This window comes from Fukomys damarensis, unplaced genomic scaffold, assembly GCF_012274545.1.
Source record: "Fukomys damarensis isolate Sample0158 unplaced genomic scaffold, DMR_v1.0_HiC HiC_scaffold_21, whole genome shotgun sequence".
Lineage (NCBI taxonomy): Eukaryota > Metazoa > Chordata > Mammalia > Rodentia > Bathyergidae > Fukomys > Fukomys damarensis.
Window position 1 is genome coordinate 4591863 of NW_022900933.1, and position 18715 is coordinate 4610577.

An 18715-nucleotide genomic window follows, 5' to 3' on the forward strand; every position below is an offset into this window, starting at 1 on the left:
GTGTCTTGGTATTGGGCTTCCCAGGCTCTAGGACTATGATAAATAAATATCTGTTGTTTATAAACTAGTCATTTTGTGTGATTTTTTTTAATTACAGCAGCTCACACAGGCTAGGACATTCATGTTTATATAAAATTCTGTAGTTTTATTAATAATCACCAAAAAACCACCTAAGAAGCTATTCAGATAAATTGTGCTTATATACATATGGTGGACTACTCAAAAATAAAAAAGGAACACCATATTATTCTTGCAATGTGGATAAGCCTGAAATAAGCTTCCCTAAGTGAGAAAAGCTAGATCCCAAAGCCTTCATATCATGTTTCTATTTATATGACATGGAAAAGACAAAACTATAGGGGTAGAAAGCAGATCTGTGGACTCTCAAGTTTTGGAAGAAGAATCAGATGACTACAAAGGGTCAACGTTAGGAAAATTGGGGCAATTAAACTATGCACTATGGTAGTGAATGTGACTCTCAATATTCATAAAACTACATATCAAAAGTGTTTTTTGTATATGAATTTTTTTCTTTATTGGTATACAATAGGTAAACAATACAGTTGCATTCATCATTGGAATCGTGTACCTTTACATGATATGCCTTGGTTCTTCTTTTTTCCCCATTCCCCTGCCCTCCCTTCACCTCCTCCACCTTTCCCTTTTTTTTTCTTTTTATTGAGTTTATTGGTACAATCTAGGTCTACAATACAGTTACAGTCATTACTGGGATCCTGTGCCTTCACACTTTGATCTTTATAATCCTCCCCCCGCACCCTTGTACAAGCTTTGGGTTTCTCTTGCTCTTCTTTTTCTAGAAGCTTAAGATTTAGCATTAGGTTGTTTATTTGAGCTTGGTGTTTTTCTAGTGCAGGTATTCACTGCTATGAATTTCTCTCCTACAACTGCTTTGTGTCCCATAGATTCCTGTATGCTGTATTGGCATTATCATTGTTATACAAACTAATTTCTTCTTTAATTTCCTGTGTGACTCATTAGCTGTTCAGGAGAGTGTTAAATTTCCATGTGTTTGTGAAGTTCTTGCAGTTTCTTTTTCTACTGATTTGCAGTTTAATTGCATTGTGGTCTGATAATACACATGGGATAACTTTAATTCCTTTGCATTTACTTAAACACCTTCTACCAGGTGGCATGTGGTGTATTTTGGAGAATGACCCATGTGCAGCCAAAAAGAATATATATTCTGAATTTGTGGAGTGGAACACTCTGTCAATGTCTATTAAGTCCATTTGTTCAAAAGCTTGGCTCAGTTCTTACATTTCTTTGATTTTTTTGTCTAGATGATCTATTTGACAGTGGCATATTGAGGTCCCCTGCTACAATTATTAGAGCTTATTTGGTTTTTCATGTCCCTATTTGTTTTGTATAGTTGGAAACATTAGTATTTGGTGTATATATATTTATGATTGTCATCTTTTTCTTGGATTGTTCCCTTTAAAAGATGCAGTGAACTTCTTTGTCTTTTTTCATTAGTTTTGGTTTGAAATTTACTTTGTCTGCAAATATGATAGCTACCCTACCCCTGCTTTTTTCTGGGTTCCTGTCACATGGAGAACTGTTTTTCATCCTTTTACTTTCAGTCTATGAGTTTCTTTTTTGAACTAGGCTCATTTCTTGTATATAGCATATTCTTGGATTTTTCTTCTTAATCAATTCCAGTCTATTTCTTTTGGTGAATTGAGACCATTAACATTGATGGTTATAACTGATTTGTATTGACATCATCATCATTTAGTGTATTATTGTATTAAAATTTTTAAAACCAAGAAATTCAGGTAAAGATGGAATGTAGAAGATACATTTAATCTAATTCTCCTATAAGTGACATAATCATACTTAAGGGGTCTTATATCAAAATTGCCAATTAGTTTAACCATTAGGTCATAAAGTAAATACCAATATGAAAATTAAAACTCCAGATTTTGAACTGAAATCATCTTTCAAATGAGCTGTCAAAAGTTTTTGTTTTTTAAAAATATAGTTTAAAGCTTTCTTAAATTCTATTATTGGTTATATCAAACTTCTTTAAAGCCTTTAGGAAGGCTTAAATTAATACAGCTGTGATAAATCATAAATACTGAATAAGCAATAGACCTTCGCCTAAAATATGGTTTGCACATAAAACTGATAATGCTGCCCTTATTCCCAAAAAGAGTATGAAAATATTTTCTCACATAGCAAGGCTTTTGGGGGTTCAGTCAGGCAAGTCTCCCAACCTAACTTGAAAATAGCAGAGAAACTAGACTGGATTTGGGTTTTTATGGTGGATATGGGGTGAGAGTTCCTATATATAGTTTGAACTTCTTGCTGGCACCAAAGGAGAGAGTAACCAGCTTATCAGTTGGACAAGATGTGGGGCAGGAGGAGAAGCAGAGGGTGTAAGGTTTAATTTCACAGAAGTTATACGACACAATATGGAGTCATACTTTTTATTACTTGATAACAAGACAACTAATTTAAAAAGCATAAAACACAAAAATATTGAATGTTTATGAGTTCATCAAATTTGAATGCCTTCATTTAAGCTGTATCTATAATTAGCAAACAAATATCAAACAAATTTTTTGTTAAACACAGAAAATTGTTTTTTTTGTTAAAGACAAGAAGTAAATTTTAAATGTCCTTTGAAAAATATTTAAGCAAAAAAGAGGACCACCACTAATGCAACAATCCCGTTTTCAGATATTAGTCATTCATGTTTAATTTTACTCCATTAAAGATACTACCATACTGATTAAAGTAAAAAAAATTATAATTTGTCATATTTACAAGGAAATAACAGACTTTATTCACTGTTAATAACAAATTGTTTGAAATTATTATTAGAATACCATTAATCTGCATGCTCATCACTGAAAAATCTGATGTCCTGAAGGAATTTTTGTTTCTATCAAAACTACTAAAATACTTAAAGGTAAAACTTAGATTCCAGTGAAAAGCAGACTAAATATTTCTAATAAAGATTAATAGAAAAAAATCAAATTATAATCAGAGTAATAAAAGTTCTGCCTGAACATGGCTTGAAAAATCAAAATAAAAGTAAATAATTAGCTAATTCCACAAACAAAAACACTCAATATGTAAATATTTATAATCAAATAATATAACTATAGTAATCTATTATTACTTTCATCAACAAAAGAAAGTATCGTGATGTTTTCAGTAATAGTATAAATTTATGACATAGATGACTACAGAGATTAAAATAATTTTAAAAACTGGTTCAGAAAAGATTAAATCGTGTTATATTTTGTGAAGATGTTGAAAAACTTTCTGAAGAGGAAGGTATAGAATTTTGATCCTGTTCCAAAGAAAATGGAAAAACAAAATCATCTTTTCCAGCTCCAAATGTACGAGTTGAAGTGTCAGATGAAAATGAAAACGTAAAGGCATCTTCTCGTTTCCCAAATACATTTCCTGAGAGAGATAAATATTATCAGACAGTGCTATTCATGCTATATAAAATTTACAAAACCTCGTGGATTAAAATATACTGCATACAACAAATAGAGTAGTATTGAATCACTTATGAGATATTTAAATATCAGATATTCTTTCTCTGTACAAGGCATGGTCTTTGGTACTATGAAAGGTTAAAACTCAAACTAAACCTTACTTACATGTACTTCTAATTTAAGTACATAAAGAACTAGCTGAAAGAAGATAAAACACCTCAAATGAAGTGTATAGCAGAGAGACCCAGAAATAGGAGCACATAGAAGTGTTAGACAAAAGAATTGATATTCACTTTTGGCAGGGGCACTGAGAAATAATAGACATACTGAGCAGTAATTAATGAAGATGAGTTTAGAAAGTCTAATGAGTGTCCTGCTATATAGTATGGTCTTTATTTAATAAGTAATTAGGGAACCAGTAAGCATTTCAAGCACAGATACCATATTTGAGCTGCCTTATAAGTATTACTCAGGAGAGAATGTGTAGAAAGGCTGAACTGGTGAGTCCTTTTAGGAGTAACCAAAAGGAAAGAAGTCCAGCCAAGAGATAGTGAAAACCTGATGATCACAGCAATGGAAATGGGGAGAGAAAGTACCAGAGCTTAGCTGAAACACTGCATAAATCAAACTAATTCAGCTACTATTTATTAACTAGAATAAATGTTTGTAGACTAGTTTAAGGAAATTGATAAAACAATGAAAAGAAGTCTATCATTATAAAAAGATTTTTAAAAATCAACCTTCAATATCAACTTATTTTGTTCCTGGCTTGTTGCAAAGCCAATAAGGAAAAACATATTTTAAATTTAATATATTACCTAAAACTGTAAACAGAAAAATGCTCAACTTTTAAATTTAATTTAAAATCAATTATTAATTAAAAATCTATACTAATCCTGGGCTGGGAAGTTGGCTCAGTGGTTCTGCAGCCTGCCTTGCAAAAGCAAGGGCCTGAGTTCAATCCTCAGTACCACAAAAACAAAAAACAAAATAAAATAAAAAACATTAAAAAAAAAAAAAAAGTAAAAGGGCCAGGGATTTAGCTCAGCAGTTCGGTGGCCTGCCTTGGAAACACAGGGACCCGAGTTCGATCCCCGGTACCAAAAAAAAAAAAATCTACACTAATCCAGAGTTGAAATAACTCTTTTAAAGCACTATTTTTTTTCATAATAATTAATTTATTATAACTAAGCAAAAGAAATTACTTCATGCCACTTGGAAATTTTCATATATTCTTTTGCAATACTGGGGATGAAACCCAGGGCCATTGCACTGAGCTACATCCTCAGCCTCATTATTATTATTATTAGTATATTATTTTGCCTTTTGATAACAGGGATCAAACTCATGTCCTTGTGCTTATGAGGCAGGTGGTGGAACCACTGAGCTAAATCCCCAGCCCTTCATATATTTTTTCATATCTCAACTATTTCACTCTAAATAGAGCTGGATCAGCTGGAAGAAAACTAGCTGAATCGATAGACGGACAGACTACCAATCACTTGTGTTCTTCCTCTTCTCTTTCTCATTTATGTTGGATTTTGTTGAATGCTTTTACTGCATCTATTGAGATGATCATATGGTTTTTGTCCCTGACTATTAATATAGTATATTACATTTAATGATTTGTATATGTTGATCTGGAAGTCTGGCTTTGGGACTTGTTTCCGTGTCTTCTCATTTCAACAGATGCAGCCTGCTGTGCCCTTGCTGATGCAACTTTTTGCTCACGCAGTGGTCTTCAATTCTCAGCAAGCCACCGAGTAGCCTTTTCTCTGCTGTTCACCAGTACACCAATTCTTGGGTTCAGAATAGTGGCCTGCTGGGTCCCTGAGCTGACCTGTTGTCTGGGCAGGCTTCTGGCTGGGGCCTGTGAACACTTGGGATGGTATCTAGATGTGCCTATTATTGAGGCCTCTATATAGCTCTCGTCTTGGAGGGCCTCTGGCGGGGGGCTGTGCTCCCCAGTTCCTGTCTGAGCAGGCTTCTGGCTAAGGTCTCAGTGCACTTATCAATGGGTATTGGGGCAAGCCTCTGGCTGCTGCTTTTACACCTGTGTAGCTCTTTTCCAGGTGGAACCTTGACTGGGTGGGTGTGCCCGAGCTTCTGGGGTGGGGGCAGAGCCCTGGCTGGGATCTGTGTGCACTCACCAATGCTATGGGGTGGGCCTCTGACTGAAGCTTGTATGCCTGTGCAGCTCTTTCCTAGGTGGGCCTTTGGCTGCGCAGGCGTGTCAAGCCTCTGGGGTTGGAGCAGAGCCCTGACTGGGATGAGCCTGCAGCCATGCCACTCTGTACCACACTGCTGCTTCCAGCACTACTGGTTTTTTGTTTTTGTTTTTGTTTTCATACCATTTGTTACCACCAGTTAAGAGTTAGCTTCAAGATGGGTTGATTCACTTGGCTGGGCTGAACCACTTGGACGAATGACATGGAATCTGACATCTTACAACACTGTTTACTTAGAAAACACAGAAATAGGGTAAATGTAAAATGTATCTGACTACTCTGCTGTGTGAGACCACAACTAAATTAGAGGAGCTAAATTTGCATAGAAGTTTTGGGCCTCTTGACTAGAGTGCTATTAAAGACTGGTAGGTGCTGCAGATTTCATATGTCATTAAGATATACATGCACCATGCCTCTTATCCATAAAAGCCTGGAATGTTCCACATAGGTGGCAAATAAATTTTATTACTTGAGTAGCTGGTAGGCCTTTCAATGAGACAAAAATGCTGTTCCTGCTGTTATCTCCTATCTGTATCCTTCTATAAAGTAAATGTAATAATAGATTTTACTCTGTGACACATGAATCTGACTGCCAGTTCAAACCCATAAAAACTGTTATTACACATTGATATATTTGTCTATCTTCCGTCTCTCCCTCTAAAATATGAGCATCTTATGAGAACTCTGCATTCTTATCCACTGTTCTACATCAAAGCTAAAGGAGTACTTGATACTAAATATAATATGTACATATAAACATATTTATGTGTTGAATGAATTAACCAGTCAAATGATAAAAGAATATCTCATAAAAATATAAGCACCAGAAAGATAGGAAAAAATCCAAAAATTTCAGAAAGAGAATGGAAATAGCCTTATCAAATGCCACAAAGGGACTGAATATGATAAACAATGCCAGATATCCATGCTTGATAACTGATAAGTCATTAGAGATCTTAAAGAAAGCAAGCATTATAGAACAGTGAGATGAGAAGCTAAATTCCTTTTTAAAGATTCATGAGTGGCAGAGAAGTAACTGATTTTTTAAAGAATAAACTGAATGCCTAGGAAAATCAGAGACAAGCTAATACTAAAGGGCAAAGTTAACATGTATTTAGATGTGACAAACTTCAAATCGCTTACCGATTTCTTGTGATGATGGAGGACTGGGATTGATTGCAGAATGACAATGTTCACTAAGCTGGAAAATAATTTCCACTAAATATTATTTGTGAAGTACAACAGTATATCAGCATTTATATTTTAATCTAAAGCCTGGTGCTTCTAATATACATCATTGTAGCTCTCTATATAGCACACTACTGTACTTAAAAAAGAGTTCCATATGACTGGGATATGGCTCAGTGGTAAAGCCCTTGCCTAGCACATGTCAGGTTCTGGATTTAACTCCCAGCACTGGGAAGAAAAAAATAAAGTTGTATCTTCATTTACTTATTGAAATAAGGCCCACTGATTTGATTATAGCAACAGATAAAATATTAACAGACAAAATAATATTCTAAGGATAATTCCTACTTTAGAATATAAATACCTAAAAGTCTACTCTTTATTATCTAAAATTACAATCAACTTGCTTAGTTCTGAAGGCTTTTAACAAGTCAGGTTCTTAGTACTGCTTCTCTACCTACAAAAGTAAGAGGACAGATGGTGACAGCTTCATATGAGTTAAGATTAAGTCTTGCCCAGAAGAGCCTATTTTCTTAGTAAGGTAGGCTTTTATAAAAGCCTTTTTTGTATGTCACTATTCATCTAAAATTTATTTGACTCATAGCAGTACAATATTCTTCTTACAGATATACCATACAGTTTCAACCATTCTTTTATTTCTGAACATTTAAGTTGCTTCAAATATTTTCTATTATAAAGAGCATGCTTGAATACTGTTAGTGCAAAGAATCACATTACTTTGACAGTTAACGAGGAAAGCTGTTTTACCATGACAGAGTGTGAGTCACTTGAATTTATTTATCTGTGAACTATCTATTCACCAAATGATCTTTGCCCATTTATGTCTTGAGGGGGTATTTTTATTCTTATTGGTACATAAAAGTGCTTTATATATTAAAGATATTCTTTGTCATATTATTGCAAATATTTTATAATGCTTTATCATTTTGCCTTTAAAAATGTATGGAATATATACTTCAGATTTTGCATGTAATTAAACTTAATTTCTTATTTTGTTTATTCTTCCACTGCTTTTGTCCTTAGTGAATCTGTCCTCCAAAGGTCTGGTAAATATTCACCTGTATTTCTTCTGAAATATTTAATGGTTAATATTTTTTTTCATTTAATTTAGCATATCTAAATATAGTTTTGTTGGTACATAGTATAATGTGAGAGCATAATTTTTCCCTACTAATTTGTGGTCCCTTCTTGAATACATTCTACTCATTTGTTTTAAGAACTTTCAGCCAATATCATTTATCATTCTATCAATTCTCATATATTAATACATATATCTTGCATACTATTTTGATTACTCTAAGATTATAGGATATTTCAATGTTTAGAAAGTAAAGTTGCCTTGACTAATCCACTTAATAATATTTAGGATGTATTATCTTATTTCTAATATACATATGTTGTCTTATCTTTTTGTCAATCTACATAGGAATATATCAATTTTGTCAATTATTTTCAAAGAACAAACAGGGTTGTTTTTCCATTTTACTGATGTTTTCATCTTTTTCACTCCTTCATTCTACCTACTTTGGATTTGACTTGGTTTTCTAGCTTCCAAAGAAAGAACCTTAGGTCACAGATTTTAGATTTTTCTTCTGTTCTATTTAATTATTTAAATTATCAACTAAATTATTTAAAGCCATATTTTGCTCTAGCCTTGGCAGAATTCCACAATTTTGATAAGGTGAATTTCCACATAATTCAATTCAAAACACATTCTGATTTCTGTCATGATTCTTTGTTCCATGGCCTACATATATATGATTTTCCAAGACAGCTTACTATTATTGGGTTCTAATTTAATTGCATTGTGGTTAGAGAATATACTCTGATCTTAATCACTTTAAATTCATTAAGATTCATTTTATGGCCCAGAATACGGTCTATCTTGGTGAATGTATCATCAGCACTTGAAAAGGGTATGTGTTGTAGTTGTTGAATGACAGCCTATGAAATTCAATTAAGTCAAAGGAATTGATAGTGTTAATTCCGGTCTTACTAAAGATAATGACTGAAATGTCTAATCCTATCAATTGCTCAGAAAAGGGTACTCTAAATATCCATTTTTGAAAACTTATTTCTCCCTTTAATTTTATTAATTTTCATTTAATGTATTTTGAAGCTGTTATCAGGCACATACACATTTGTGATTGCTATATCTTTTGGCTGAATTAAAGTGTTTCCCTTTAAGAAATATCTTCCTTATTGCTAATATTCCTTATCTTGAAAACTACTGTTATGGCTTGTATCTATCTAGATGTCACTCCAAAGCCTCATGTGCTCATAGGTGGGACTTTTCCAAGGTAGCTGGATCTAGGGTGCATGAATGTGGATTAAAGGTCTAATCAATATAGATTAAAGGTGTGATAATTAAATTAGCCCACCGACTGGTTTAGCACAGTTCTGAGTCTGGAATGCCACCCTGGTTGTGGTGGCACCACCCAAAAGACATATAGCCTAGATGGGATAAAAGTGAAATGGAACCCTGCTGCTGTTGCTGCCTCCTACTTGCTCTTCAATGGACTGTTTTTCTTCTGCAGTATTCCTCTGCCACACTACCCTGCCTTCAAGCTACCCAATTATGGACTGACAATTTTACATATGACAAAATAAACCTTTTCTCCTTTAACTTGTGGGAGTTGGCTATTTTTTTCTCAGCAACAATACAAGTAATTAGACAGCTACCAAAAATAGTATAGACATTATGACTCACTTATGGTTAGAGTTTTCATGATATTACTTTACATCCATTTCTTTTTCTTTTCTTTTTTTTTTTTTTTTGAAACAGGGTCTTGCCATGTAGTTCAGACCAGTCTTTAGTTATGAAGCCTAGGCTGTCCTTGAACTCATGGTGATCCTCCTGCTTCAGCCTCCCAAGTGCTGGGATTACAGGTATGCACCACCATAGTTCCATTAATCTATTTTCAATCAATTTTTGTCCTTATATTTAAAGTGTGTCTCTTTTAGGTGCCTTATATTTGGGTCTTTTATCCATTCTTATAATATTTATCTTCTAAGAGTACTCAGCCCATTCATTTTAATGTAATTATTTAAAAGTTTATTATTTTACCTAACATTTTATTATTTATGTTTATTCCCTTTGTGTTTTGTTACTATATTTCTTTTGTTTTAGATTAAAAGTTTTTTAAATTTCTATTTTAATTATCAATCTTATTTTTGAACATTGTCTTAATTATTCTTGACCACTTTTCTCTAACAAGCTTACTAATTACCTGGCTAATCTCCAGCCCAATCATAACATACACACACGCACACGCACACACACACACACACACACAAATTAAAGATAATCTTGCCAGGATTAGATACAAATTGGATTACATTTATAAATTATTCTGAGAAGAATTTTATCTTTATAATAATTTCTTCCTATACAAGTGCTTCAAAATCTATGTATACTTTCTCAGTATTTTTGTAGTTTTCTTTATTCAAAATGTACTTTCTGTTAACATTTATTTTATATTCATGTTGTACATGAAACTAGTAACTATTTAGTAACTATTTTTTCATACTTCATACATTCCTTATAGGAATTGTTTCTGAAATAAGTATTTCCAAAAAACTGAGATAAAATTTGAAGACATGAAGTGATATTCCATTCCAACTATCAATACATTTCCATTTTAAACAATGTAATATATTGTGGAGATATAATAAAAATTTTATTTACATAAAAATGGCTACATGTAGCTAATTTAAATGAACAATAATAATATGATATTTATAGTGCATTGTTACTTATTAAGTGGCTGGTAATTTCCTAAGTGCTTTATTGTATAGACTCATTTAATATTAATAAACACTTTGGTGATAATTATTACTATTTCCTTGTTACAGATATATAAACAGAGTCACTAAATATCCCCACAAACAGTACATACCTAAATAATCTGGTTCTAAGTCTAGCTTCTATAGTACATTGTCTCTACTTTTCAAATAGAGATGTCTTAATTGTTGAGTTTAATGGCTATAAACACAAGTAAGCATTTTACCATAATTTATATCACTGAACAGGAGGAAATTATTTAAATCATTTAAAAGTAATCAATGTAGTGTTACCATTATATACATGCAGTTGAAAAGATCCATTTATGATATTAGTGGAAGTTGGTTAAGAATATGCAGTTTGTTTTCACATTGAAAATATGTTGTTTAGAACTTCAACACAATAATTATAAAACCAAATTCATTTTAAACTGCCTTTAACTGCATTTTAAATCCTTATCTAGAATTTTTTAAAGGGAAAAAATATAATTTGGGGCATCTGAAGTCAAGAACAAAAAGATAACAGGGAACTTTACTATGAAAACCCAAATGTGTGTGTGTGTGTATGTGTGTGGTGGGGATAAAATTCGGGCTTTCACACACTCTAGGCAAGCACTCCACCACTGAGCTATCCCCAGCTGGATATTCAGATTTTTTTTTTTTTTTTTTTTTTTTTTGGTACTGGGGATCGAATTCAGGACCTTGTGCTTATGAGGCAGGCACAGTGCCACTGAGCTAAATTTCCATCCCAGATAATCAGAATTTTAAAAATTGCCTCTGTTGGCACTCTGTGTCTGGAGAAAGTCTGGAACCAAGAACTAAATTATCTAGGTTTTCAACATGCAATTTTTAGAAATAAAACCTTTAGCTTATTTTACCTGATTTGATGATATTTCTGAATCAAATATAGAAGAATCAAATAAATTCAATCCAGGTGATCTAGAGCTATAACTCATAAGAAATGAAAATCCAGAAGACTCTGTTTGTGATTGACCTTCGGAAACTGTATTTCTATTTCTGTTATAGAGAGATTTTAAAAAGTCATCAAAATGTTATAAATATATTATTAAACACTGCAGATTGCTTAGCACCATAAGAAATGGCAGAGAAGTAAGAATTAGCATAGAAGGAAGGGAAAAGCAGAAAGTGATTACTGAAGTGACAAAGCTATGGAGAAAGAATTATATGGGTGGAGAACAATATACAAAAATTTTTTTGTAGATAATTATGACTACTTACTAAGAATATTCTGTCAGGCACTATTTAGCTATAAGCATAATTTACTTATTCCTCATTATAACTAAATGAAGTAGATACCACTTTAAAGCAGAGGAGTTTGCCACTTACAGTCAATTTATAGTAAATTTTACAGTAAAAGGTTCTGAAACACAGAAAGGTTAAGTGATTTGCTCAAACGAGTAAGTGCCAGAGTTGACAATTAGATGTAGCAACCCAGATTCAAAGTCTAAGCTCTTAATCCTGATAATGTCTTCAAGATCTTGAAATCTAATCACAAAACGTGTCTTAGATGAGAAGCCAGCCTTTACAGAGTTTTATGTAAGAGAGCTAAAACTACAAAATGGGAAAAATAATTAGGCAAGTATATAACTCAACGGTTAGAAAGTATAGATTCTATAGCCAGAACTATCTGGGTTCAAATCTCAACTCTAACACTGACTAGCTGTGATCACTTATGATTCTGTTTTCTTATCTATAACATTATTTATGTATGTACAATATGTAAGACTGTGAATACTAAATGAACAGTATTTAAAAGTATCTAGAAAAGTAGTTTACATATAGTGTTCCATAAACTGTTTGTAAAATAATAGGGGCTGGAGAATAGCTCGTAAAATATAATAGTAGCTGGAGTCTGTACTCAGTGGATGCAAGGCTTTGGGTTCATTCCCCAGCACCAAATGAATAAGAACTCAATATATACATTATCTTTAGCTAATGCTGCAGAAAAAAATGAGAAGCATCTATGAAATAGGAAGAGAAAAATATTAGTAATTGTTCAAACAGGGTGATAGGTACATGGACGTTCATTATAAAAATCTCTCTTTTACATGTCTCAAATACTCCTTATGGAAAACTTTTTAAAGTTACAGGTACAGGCATTTTACTGTTCCTATAAATTGTTTACATAATTCAATGTATAGATAATTTATAAGTATTAATTAAAATCCTACATTTCAAATGAGGGGGTTTTAGAGAGCTGCATTTTCTCCAAAGATTCAGGTATCTTTATAGCTTCAGGAGTTCTTGAAAATAAAGGAACGTCAGGAGTTTGTGGAAAATTCTCAGCCATTTCTTCTGCATTGTCACTATTATTTTCTATTGACTCTCCAAAAGGTTCTGTACATATACCCTGCAAATTCAAAGTAACAGAAAATGGTAAAACTGAATGTTACTACATTAATAAAATTATATATGTAAGAACAAATCAGGTGGGAAGCATCCTATTAATATTATCATTTCATAGATCAGTAAAATAATAACTAGTAAACTGATACTAAAATAAAGAAAAATAATTATTTTAAATTATCTTATTTTTCTTCCCAGCTCCATTTTTCTTGCCCTTACCTGAAAAAAAGTAAATGTCAACTAGAACATACTAAAATTGATAAAGAAAGACGTTTAGGAGTAATTTTCTTTTAAAATTTCCACATTACACTCTCTGAGAATCATCCATGCTACTTCCTTGAAAGAGCAACGTAATCGCTCTCATTGGTTTATGCTGTAATTTGGAGCTGAAACATCATCTAAAGACGGGTCTTTAGATCAGCCTTGATCCCCAACATGGCACTTTTGGGAGGTGGTAGAAACTTTAAAGAGGTGGGGCCTAGTGAGAGGTCTTCGGGTCATGGGAGACTACCTGGCAAGGGGACTGAGGGACACCATTCTCTCTGTTCATCACTTCCCAGCCACAAGGTAAGTGGTTTTGTTCCACCACGCACTCTTACCATGAGGTGCCACAACAGGTTCAAAGCAAGGGAGCCAATTTATTATTGCCTGAAACCACTTGGAGCCAAGTAAACCTTCTCTCTTCGTAAGTTCATTATATCAGGTAATTATTATTTTAGATCATTGTTAACAAAAAGGTGACTAACACAATTTATTATGTATTTATACCTAGGGTAAACTTGTTAGACACTGCATCATCATTAACGCTTCCACCATTCAAAAACACTTTCAGGATACTTTTATGGAAACCACCGGCCTTCAGTAGCCATGTCAGATCAATCTATCTTACCAAACAAAACTGTTTCTTTAACCATGGTGTCTCACTTGAAAACATTTTGTATATTTTCATATAAACTTGTGGTTTTATTTTTAAATCTGAAAAATATAATCTGTAACTCTCTAGAAATCTGATTATCAACCCAGAAGCATCTCACATAAATATTTTCATTGTATTAAATCTGAAATTAAAATGGGCACAATAACTTTAAATCAGAATGGTTTGCTCAGAAATTTGAAGTCAACTATTTGACTTACTTGTGAAGTACATTTCAGTTCTCTTACTTGTCTTCCTGTCCCTTTATCTCCACACTCAGCATCTGTTTGTTACATAAGAACAATTTTTCTTTTTGTAATTTTATTGTAAAATAAAACATGTTGACTATATGAAATTGCCAACATTTAACTGTTTAAACCTACAAAAATGGAAATTTCAGATGGTTCAGCCTGATACATACAAATAAGGCAATAAAACAGTCTAAACAGTTTAACAAACAAAAAGTATAAAGAAAACACACATGTGACCACCACCCAGATAAAGAACTAGAGGGCAACCCACTTTCTGGTCATTCATCTTTCTCTCTCTTAGACAGAAGCTTTCTCTCCCTCAATAAATTTTTCCTACTCTTAACCTCCATTGTTCCTAGAATTCATTCTTCAATTTTAGAGAACACTAACTCACGTTTCCAGTATCTAGTAGGCTTGGGAATTACATCTCTTCCCCCTATATCATTTTAGAGGTCTTCCAACAAGATTACTGGTCAGAGGTATGAGTTTTCTTTCATAGGTTCTAACTTTTGTCTTTTTTTCTTCATAGATTGTAACTTTTTGTTTCATTGTCTTTGGCCATTTGTTTCATAAATTCTGGCCTTTGGCTTTCCTTTCAAAAGTGTCTTAATTTTAAGTTGTGTATTTTAAATGTTTGCAATTTTTTTTTCTTATGCATTTTCTCTTGTTAAAATTATGTTTTTTTTCTTTTGAATATGTTGCATTTGGACTTCGTTGCTTTAAAATGTTTTAAACTGGGTCTCTTATAAAATCATCTCACATAAAGACAGTTTAGGCTTTTATCTGTCCCTTATAAAATCATAAACAAACAGTGGTTACCCTGCCAGCTAGTAATTGCCCTTATGGCAGCTGCCACTCTCAAAGCAGAGGACAGGTTTCTCCAGTTGCCCACTGGTGAATCCCTACTCCCACTGAAGCCAACAGCAGGTGGAATGGCAATTGGATACATTTCAGAGACAGATTGATTGTGTGAACTAGAAGAAACTGAGGTGACAACTGAGGGGTAATGGCCAGGGCTACTCTCTGGCTGATACCCAAAGGTCCCTCAGAAGAGCCCACCCGGGTAATCAGCAGAAAATACCCACATCTTGTTCCTATCTGGACTCCTCTGTGAGGTGAAAGGGAAACTCTGTCAGTGATCATCAGATATCCTCTGTCTCCAAGTGATCTGAAATGATGCCTCTTAGGCTTCCATTAAGTGTTGAACTATAGATTTGGATTGCTTTCTCTACTGCTAGTAAGACAGAACTCTGGACATTTGTTAAAAAAAACAAAGAAGAAGAACCTTTGATATAGTAAAAACTAGTAGAATCCTCTCTCCCCCTAGGAATAGTCTCCATTTATGTGTGCAGGGGAGAAAAATACCTTTGCTGATAGGTTTTGGACTTGGAACTTTCACTACAGACTTTAGAGTGCTATGTGGTGATATCTGATGTTTAAATGGCTTAAACTTTATTTGGACATTTTCTCTCTGCTAATGCAAGAAACTCCCCTCAAACTTTTCTCCTACTTATTGGGAGTTCATTTAAGAATCCCTTGTGGGTCAGACCACTCCTCCTTCCAGGAAGTCAGACTAAGGCAACTCACAACTGTTTAGTCTTACACTAGGGAAAATAGCAATCAATAACTTGCATTTGTGGTTTTACATGCTAACTAGAATATGGGACTATTTTGGTCAGTCTTTCCATTCCTTCATTTGCACATAGTTGATAAAGATTCCTTTACTATGTATATCATGGTTTCTATTCTAGGAGGACCTATGAGTTTCAAATACTTAATGAATGTAAAATGTACCTTAAAGGATTAGCCTTGTCTTGCTGCTAATAAAAGTTACCTAAATGACTTGACAGACAACAGAAATTTCTTAGAGCTTTGTCTACTCTAGGGCCCAGGGCAGAATCTCTGACTTACCATCTTTGACATGATCTCTTTTGCAGGAAAAGCGCCCTAATTTGACTGTCTACCTATTTTCCTCTCTCTTTCAAGGAGCTAGAAAGCAATGGTTTGCTCTCTCAGTTTGCTAGCATTCTCCCTTCTTTAAACATGATTGTTACAGCTGAAGTCAATTGTAACTTGTGCTTTGAGAGTACTCACTGGAGTAAGGATATGAATTACCTGAGGAAGATAAAATCTCAGTCTGGTAAAGGGTAGAGATAGTCCAGTCTTGTTTTATTTTCTGGGTATCTCTCCAGATGGTAGCTACCTACCCTGGACTGAAATAAACCTTGGGGGATTCCCTGGGGATGCTCTAGGGAGCACAGGAATCAAGCAGAGACTTATGGGACACCATATTTGTTTCTATTGTTTCAGATTAGAAACTCCATATCTGAATTTTGCACTCCTTTGGAATGTGTTAAGGAGTAAATTAGTATTTCTCTACACCCACGCATGGTGTGGCCACCTCCTAAAAGTACACAGAGGAATAAGAATTATAGCGTAAAAGAGAGAAAATGATAAAAATCATCTTATGTTGAGATTTTCTTTACATTAAGAACTAATTCTTGCTTGTGTTCAAATGTAAACGTAATGAGAGACACCTTGCCCTTAAGACATTCAGCACCTCTATGTCTGAGGCTACTCCTCTCTCTTTAGAATCTGAGAACAAAGTTTCCAAGACAACTTTAAACCTGGACCACCAGTGCTGAGGATGGAGTATCTAGTCCAGCCATAGTTAAATCCTCCATGAGGCTATATCCACCCTTAGCTAAGTTGCTCAGGTCCCTCAAAGACAACATCCCTTGCAGGAAGTAAATGGCAAATATGGGACTATCTGTGTTCATGTGTCTTTTTCTCAGTGATGTAACACAGATTAAATGAGACCTCATGAAGTCTTTGGATGACCCTGATAGGTACATTGAGGTCTTTAGAGAACTTACTCAGACCTATGGACTAGATTAGAAAGAGGTAATGTTGCTCTTAAGTCAAATATTGATTTTTAATGAGACAAGTAGTATTACATTTAGAGACAAATATTATCTTAATTTTATAAGCTCAAAAGACAGGCAGCCAGGGGAATAACTGGTTTCTACTGGAACACAAGCAGTTCCTCTACACGACCCCTACTGGCCTGCCAATCAGATAGGAGATTAAAACAGAAGATATTTGCAGGCATGTATTCTTAAAGATATAAGAAACATGAAAACTAAGCCCTTTAGTTATTTTAAATTGTCAACTATTTATCAGAAAAAGATGAGACATCCTTGGATCCTGATTGGATAAAAAGAAAATACTATAGTTTTTCTCAAGTCACAATCTTGCAATATATAGATGGTACAGTGTTATATGCCCTCTCAGAAGACTTTCTAGCCAAGACACCTGTGCTTGGCTAAATTTTCTAATAGACAGAGGTTATAATGTTTCTAGAGCTAAGGCACAACTTTGCAGCCTTGAGGTAAATTATTTAGGCCTTGTAATATCTAAGGGAATCCAAAGACTGATGGAAGAAAGAATTAAACCAATTCTTTCCTTTCCACAGCCCAAAACCCTAAAACAGCTAAGTAGATTCCTAGAAATTACAGGCTTTTGTCAACTTTAGGTAGCAGGATATAGTGAGATTCTCTGACCCCTCTATCAGCTTACAGAAAAACTAAAAAGACAGCATATTTTAACCTAGGAACCGTATTCTCAGACTGAATTTCAGAAGCTCAAATGAGCACTTGTAAGTGCCTGCTTACAGGATGCAAACAATCCAAATAATTTATTTGAATAATACAAAAGCTGATATAATTTGCTACTATTAGAAAAAATATGAGCAAATACCTGTATGTTCTTTTTCAAACCACTGTTTATAATTTGATTGTTTCTGTGGAGTTAATCTAAAATGAAATAAATATAATTGTTATATTATTTTTTCAGTTGATATTAATAAATTATTTAGAAATTAAAGCTTTTTTAGTGCTGCTGGCCCTCAAACCCAGGGCCTACCACATGTAGACCAGCACTCTAACAATCAGTTACATTTCCAGCCTCTGAATATTTTATTTTTAAAAGTTACCTTAATTGCATAAAATGGTATGCATTTTTAATAGTTGTAACACGTGAATGGTTATTCACATCAGAGTCACTGGATACCTGAAAGAAATTAAGCATTAAAATCACTAAATAAAACAATAAATATTTGCCATAGATATTCAGGGCACTCATTACATTAACATTTCCTCCTCATGATCATCATCAATATCAACATCTACAAACATTAACTGAAATCACCACACAAAAAACAAAATCAAACACTGGGAAGCAAAAACAAAACTCAATATTCTCAAGGGATTTGATTATTTTGTGTCAGGTGTAACTAATTTGTGCTAGTACTTTTATATTTAAGGTAAACATATCAGTCATTTTCCCATCTCTAAGACAAAATATCCAGTGTTCACAATTTAAAGGATAAGAGGTTCATTTTGGCTCACAGTTTCAGTGGATTTGGTCAATAGTTGGCCAGCACCAAGGCAGAATTGGTGTGATGGAAGGGCAAAGAGCCAAGGTAAA

At 33.8% G+C, this 18715-nt stretch overlaps 1 protein-coding gene across 1 annotated transcript in view; it reads right to left on the minus strand.

Annotated features, from left to right (window-relative positions):
• Positions 1 to 3096: 3096 nt before the first annotated feature.
• Positions 3097 to 18715, minus strand: part of CUNH14orf39 (chromosome unknown C14orf39 homolog) — a 39092-nt gene continuing 23473 nt past the window's right edge. The window contains exons 11-17 of the mRNA XM_010605741.2: positions 18222 to 18298; positions 17987 to 18042; positions 14198 to 14259; positions 12889 to 13067; positions 11575 to 11713; positions 6848 to 6905; positions 3097 to 3438 (exon numbers count right to left, since the gene is read on the minus strand). Coding sequence (XP_010604043.1) covers positions 3245 to 3438; positions 6848 to 6905; positions 11575 to 11713; positions 12889 to 13067; positions 14198 to 14259; positions 17987 to 18042; positions 18222 to 18298 — 765 coding nt within the window. The 3' untranslated portion in view covers positions 3097 to 3244. The remainder of the gene's footprint in view (positions 3439 to 6847; positions 6906 to 11574; positions 11714 to 12888; positions 13068 to 14197; positions 14260 to 17986; positions 18043 to 18221; positions 18299 to 18715) is intronic.